The sequence below is a fragment of the Sphaerodactylus townsendi genome, linkage group LG03, assembly GCF_021028975.2.
Source record: "Sphaerodactylus townsendi isolate TG3544 linkage group LG03, MPM_Stown_v2.3, whole genome shotgun sequence".
Taxonomy (NCBI): Eukaryota; Metazoa; Chordata; class Lepidosauria; order Squamata; family Sphaerodactylidae; genus Sphaerodactylus; species Sphaerodactylus townsendi.
In genome coordinates this window covers 122,054,435-122,060,995 of record NC_059427.1, presented here as the reverse complement: position 1 = coordinate 122,060,995, position 6,561 = coordinate 122,054,435, and the positions used below count along the sequence as shown (strand labels likewise).

General features: G+C 42.0%; 1 protein-coding gene across 4 annotated transcripts in view; it reads right to left on the bottom strand.

Moving 5' to 3' along the window:
- Window positions 1-3,227: 3,227 nt before the first annotated feature.
- Window positions 3,228-6,561, bottom strand: part of FDXR (ferredoxin reductase) — a 32,935-nt gene continuing 29,601 nt past the window's right edge. For all 4 annotated transcript variants that reach the window (XM_048490357.1, XM_048490362.1, XM_048490359.1 and 1 more), the window contains 2 exons: window positions 5,950-6,123; window positions 3,228-4,164 (listed from right to left, as the gene is read on the bottom strand). In XM_048490357.1, coding sequence (XP_048346314.1) covers window positions 4,034-4,164; window positions 5,950-6,123 — 305 coding nt within the window. In that variant the 3' untranslated portion in view covers window positions 3,228-4,033. The remainder of the gene's footprint in view (window positions 4,165-5,949; window positions 6,124-6,561) is intronic.

Sequence of the window (6,561 nt, the reverse complement as noted above, 5' to 3'; positions counted from 1 at the left end):
CATATATGGTGTTTCTACTTCCTGGTTTTTATATGACATCTACATGAGACTTCCTTCTCTTTCATTTGATAAAGACCACAAACAGTTGATAATGGTCCACTTCTACACCTCCCTAGTGGTACTGAACACACAAATTTCCCCAATCATATGAAGAGACAGAGATACCACTATATGTAAGCCAAGATATTATTCTGGAAGAAGGTGAGCAACTCCAAATAACTTTGGTACTGGAGGCAGAAAATCTAAATGACCCTTTAATTAAATGAAGTGAAACACCAACAAGAATTTCCCCTGTACAAGCCTCAAGTTCTGCACAAGAGCACTCCTCTCATCAATTTCAACTTGACAGTTTCCACCCCAGGTCAGAGCTACTATCTTTACCCTCTTCCCCTCTTAATGGCTCTCAAAATCTCCGTTAAGCAACAGCCTCTCCTTGCGTTAGAACCAGGGAAGCATCTTCTGAACAGGGCAGTGGCATCTATGTAATTCACCTCTCTTATGCTAAGTACTTGCTTGCAGATCATATGTAGACTCAATGCATCCAGATAGTAAGATACCTCAAAGTACAAGATGATGTTCAGCTGAGATGCAGAAAGCTCTCTCTATTCAAAGGACAGTCTCTACAGACAAGGAAAACTTCAGGTTAAAAAGAGCTGGAAAAGTAAGCATTATATTGGGCCCTTGAAGTTTCCCCAAATAGGAAACGCAGATGTGTCCCAACCCTTCTAAGGACATGCTGCCCAAATCAGCTTACTCAAATGCAATCCCTAGATCAAATAAAATAACACTAGAAATGCATCATCAAAGCACCATAACAAGGGCTGTATCACATAAGCAGCTGTTCGACAAGCTTTATTGCTCATTTGCATACAAGTTTCCAGCAGTTGTTGCATTTCCCTAATGAGACTGCAAATGAGATTCTGGTGTATGTGCCACAAATGCATGTGTGCGTCTTTCCTAGACTAGAAATGGAGCCCAAAATAGTGGAATCCAAATTGTTTCCTTCCATCTGAAACAATGCTCATACCACCAGAAAAACACAAGTTGGTTAGTTTCAATGTAACATTAAACATTTCCATGGGGCTAGAGAGGCTGTATCATGGCTGTTTGTTCTGTTCTTTAAAGAAAAACAAAAGAAATTCTGCTAAGGTGGAAAACGCTGTATAAAATTAAACCTATCTGTATGTGTCTGTATAATTATTCTGATCTGCTAATTATGGCGAGGGTTAGGCAAGACATTAAAGGCTCACTGCGGCCAAAAGGAAATTGTACCAACCCTAATTCTGGCATTGGATATTCTTCCAGGGACTTAATATAACAATTTTGTAGCCATGAGTCTACAACCTAACGTCTCTAGAATAACGAACAATGGCTTTGGCTGCAAAGTGGGAAAGCAGCCTTCATTTCCCTTTCCCACCCCAGCCACAGCAACTGACAAGAGATTTAGAAAGGCCTGGACTCTCAGAGCATAGCAAGTAAGTGTTCAGGTTGCAATATGAACAAATTAAAAAATGCAGAGCAGTGAAATTTTTGCTGAATGAAACCAATGCCAGGACAAAAATACAGTAAGACCTCTCTTGTGAGTGCAGGTATTGTTGGATTTTTGTGGGGAATATTGGTGCTGCGTAGAACTCAAGTTTCAAATCCTCATCCACAATCAGCTACTAGTTGAATGACTGAGCAGCATGAAAATCTCCTGGTGTCAAGAAACAAAAAAAAAAATCGGTTTTCTTTCACTTAGGCAAAATGTATAGTGTTTAAGGGGTAGAATTAGAGTAGAGATGGTGCAAGCAGCTTCTTGATGTAATCGGCAAACATTAAGAGATGCTGTAGGTAGAAGGGACCCTTCAGGTTTACAGGTGAGGGCTCCCAGATTCTCCTATGGCTTTCCTCTCTGCGGCTCTCCTCCCCGAATGCTTTTCTGTTATTCTGAGTCTCTTCCAGAATCACATTCTTGGCAGATAGAAAAGTGTCTTAACGACAAAAGTGACAGATAGTTAAGTCACAGAGTGTATACCCACATGCATTTTTGTCTTCAAAATTAGTTCCCTTTTCCCAGCCCTAAGCAATCAGGGCAGTACCATGTTCAAAACAAATAGAACTGCCAACAGCAAGTCTCTTTTTTGGGCCCTCAGGATCAGTTGCAAGGCACTCCCTTCTGGAGAAAAGAGTAACAAACAGCAGAAAGGAATACAGATATAGGGCAGATAGAGGCAGAGAACAGGAAGAAACACAGATAGCAGGAAAGATCAGAGGCACAGTGAAGGTGAAGAATTTCTTACTCCTGATAACAGTTGTACAAAAGTCTGCATGGAAGGTTAAGCCAGAGGCAGTGTTGAAGAGAAAACATCTCTATGCTTTAATCAGCAGCAGCGATTGTGGCGCATACAAATGTGTTCCTGAAATAAACACATGAGCCAAAAGGCTGTTAACACTGGTGTACATCAGCCTGGGACCAAATCTCTCTGAAGTGAGTAAATGGGTTTGAAGGACATGCATCAGTTGCTCACATTTCATCGGTTTGCTACAGGAACTGCCAACATTCGGCCCATGCGGCAACCAAGTCAAGCCACCTGGAGTGGAAAATTCAATTCTTGGCCCCTGCATTAGCAACAGTGCCTATCTGAGCCTTGGCAAGAGATAGTAAGGAGGCAAGAAACAGCAATGACCAGTGTAAGCTTTAACCATCCTTTGCTGTATTCAACCCATTTAACCATCCTTTGCTGTATTCAACCTTCTTACACTTCCAGTGTGATGGCAGACTGCTGTCACGGGAAAAAAGTTGTCATCAATGTGGTTGGTACTAGATAAGAACGAGGATTACAAATAGGCCAATCTATTAAAGTGAAATGAAGCCACAAAAGCAATGCTTCATGAATTCAGAGGATTCCAAAGTATACAACATAAGAATCCAGTGATAATGTCAATCAGAGTTTTCCACTATGGCATACCTCCAGAGCAAACTAATCAGGCATGCATGTAACTTTATCTGCAGCAGCAGTAATCCAACTTCTGTTTGAGTTTCCAACAAGAAAAGATAACCATCTGCCACGATTTATTGACAGTGAATGTGTGCTTGAAACTGGCAAGGATTGGTCAAGTATGTGAAGAGCGGCTATGCATTTCCTAGTTCTTCAGATTGCTACCACAGCACATCGCCAAACTGGAAATAAGGCAAAAGCACACACGCCAGATAAGGCGCAGAATTCAACGCTGCCGACCCAGGATAACCTTCTATTTGAGGAAGAGCTTTATTTTCAGAAGATTATACAAATGTCTTCCAGTGCAATATGACATCAAAGTTACAGGGATCAGGGAGGTGAAGAAATCAAGTTTCAGCCCAGCAATACTCTTCTTGCTGTCTGGCACATCCCCGTGATTATGAATCCCTGTTTAGTTCCTCTCTGAATTTCCTTATGTTTGGCTTTCCTGTCACGTCCAGCATGTTTGAAGCAGGTTAAAAATGGAATGCTCTGCCATGGAAGTTGAAGTTCTCTCAGAACAAGCAGCAGTGAAAACTTCCTCAAGAAAGAGTTGAGGCCCAGTTTTGCTTTTTACAAATAGTTCATATAAATCTAATATAAAAAAACTAGAGCCACGCTAAATAACTATATAAAACAGGGAAAATTATTATTATTAAGGCACTGTTTACCTACCCCTAAAATTAAACTTTTATGTATGTTGTGTGTCTCAGAAAAGGGGACTGTGAATCATTAAAACGATTGAGGAAGAGGGAGGAGCAAGGTACTGCTTGTCTAGAACTGCAGGATCCAGCTAGTATCCACTCAGGAGTAACTTTCATGGTCAAAAGAGCACGAAGATGGCCAAGGCTGTGAATGAGCATTGCTGCCTATAAGGGGCAACAAGCTTTTAACCAATTCACACACTTCAGAAATCCAGAACCAACTCAGTCTCTAGGTCTCCAGAACATCCGTAGGCTGAAGAGTAATGCAGCCTTCTGCAGAGACAACATTTTTAGAGAGACTGGGCCATAGCAGGAATGTGGCCAGTTCTCACAGCACAAGTGCTCAGCTCAGTGACCAATCAATTCAAGCATTTCCCGTGGATCCACTATCTTCTCTCGAGGCTTTCCAGCCAGCTTGCCTCTTGCCACTTCAACAGCATCGATCTTCTCCCAATCCGAAAAGGAAACGGGACGGATCCCTGTCAGATCATAACAAATGAGAATGCACAGATCAAATCAAGCTGCTCCCCCAAAACACAAAAATTATATTCCCATGAAAACCACTAAAGCCTACATGGTATCTATGCAAAGGCCTCTGCAGAATTAAATGCTCAGCTAAAGGCACACTTTGCATGTCAGTTGCTAGGCTGACTGAAGAGTGTGGCTAAAGAGGATTTGATTATATCTTGGAAGACACTTATGACACAGCTACCTTAGGCAATGAAGCACCTTTAACTGGTTTGGAGGGAACACATGAACACACACCAAATAAAAACATGTGATCACCCAGCCGGGCTTTCTCAGGCATTCTCAGGTAGACTGGAGAAGGATCACTATAAAACTAATCCGAACCTAGTTGTCTTTCACATTGTAACAGCAATGCTTTACACAGACAAAAACATATTCATAGTCTCCTTTTCCAGGTTTAACACACTAAGAAAATATCAAGCTCTGGATTCCTCTCAGGATAACCCTGCCTTTTTAAAGTTTCAAATCCCCGGAAGAAATAACTGTAACATCACCTCTCGTTGCATCACTAGCTTGGACCACTTCACCTATGATTCCCTTTCTACACAAACGTCACTGCCATTTAGCAAAGAATCATTTGCAGAAAACACATGAGGCAGGTTCTCAAGCACAAATTGAAGGAAGGACTGGGCTCAGAGGGACAGTTTTGCATGCAGAAAGTCCCTAGTTCAGTCTCCGGCACCCTCAATTAAGAAGAAGGTAACATGAAAAATCTCCATCTACACCATTGAGGAGTCTCTGCCAATCAAAGCAAACAAATACAAAGCAAGTTGGACCAACTATTTGGCTTCAGAGCAGCAGTGGCGCAGTGGCTAAGAGCAGGTGCATTCTAATCTGGAGGAACCGGGTTTGGTTCCCCGCTCTGCCGCTTGAGCTGGGGAGTTCAGATTAGCCTGTGCACTCCAACACATGCCAGCTGGGTGACCTTGGGTTAGTCACAGCTTCTCAGAGCTCTCTCAGCCCCACCCACCTCACAGGGTGTTTGTTGTGAGGGGGGAAGGGAAAGGAGATTGTAAGCCCCTTTGAGTCTCCTACAGGAGAGAAAGGGGGATATAAATCCAAACTCTTCTCTTCTTCTTCTTCGTGTGAACACATTCAACTGCTTTTTTCATTGATAAAAACAGAACAAAGCCCATTTCAAAGTACGTTGATGGTCATGCAGCAAAACAAACCATGCATTTAAGTTACTGAACAATAATACTAGATTCTGTATGTCCAGGCAGACTGTAGTTCCCAAGTGAAGAGAGTAGAACTGACGCCCATGATGTTTACAACAGGAATGCTCATTACAAGCAAGAATGAAAAATTACAAGGAAGTTGATTGTGAGTATTCTCAGGGACATGAAGAGACTCTGAAGAACCCCAAAGGAATTACTGTTATTTATGAGCTTCCTCAGTAACATATAAGCTAATTAATTAAACATCAGGATCAAGCATGAAGAACAAAGTGACTTACAATTTAATGTGTATTTTAGAAGAACAGTGAGGAGGTTAACCCAACACCCATAACTGTTGCTTTTTAATCAGAATTTCCAAATTCATGGTGTTATTTTGGAAGTCGAAATCATGGAATTGTTAGTTTCTTTAATCACCTCAGTTGGCAGCATCTTTATACCCTTCAGATGGACACAGTGGACAACTGGAGATTTGCCAAATTTGCCAACATAGTGCCAGGTGAAATATATCACCCAACTGGCTGATAACAGAATTGAGACATGTTTCCCACACACACTCACCTTGAGCCTGAAGTATGCCTCTCACCAACTCAAAGCCTTCCTTGGTCTTTGAAACATCCAGTGCACGAGACTCCAGGTCCTCTAGCACAGACTGGGCAGTGTTAAAGCTGTCATTCATAGTAGTGAGGATGACACCTACTGGCCCCCGCTTGACCCAGCCACTGCAGTAGAGACCTGCAAAGCATTAGGAGACCATCAAGCAGTTTAGCAAAGGAACACCGAGGTTTTTGTGCAAAGATGAAAACTTTAGTTCAAACACAATCAAGAAATAGATGGTGACTTTACAGTACTTTACATGAGACCAAGATAACCATGGTATGTGTTGCTGACCTGAGAGAAAGCTTCGCTCGGGGATAAATATCACAGCTGAACCAATATGCACAGAAACAGCTTTAAGTATTATCAAAACAGTAACTTTTTTGCATCCATTACAGTGCAAACCATCCTGCCCAGCCTTATTTATTCAGAACTCTGATCCTTCTTCCAATTACCAGAATGGTAAACATGGTACTATCCCCCTCTCCCATTTTTTTCCTCAGAACAGCCCTGTGAGATAGGTTAGACTGAAGGCATAACACTGACCCTGCAAGATAAAAGGCAGAAAGGGATTCA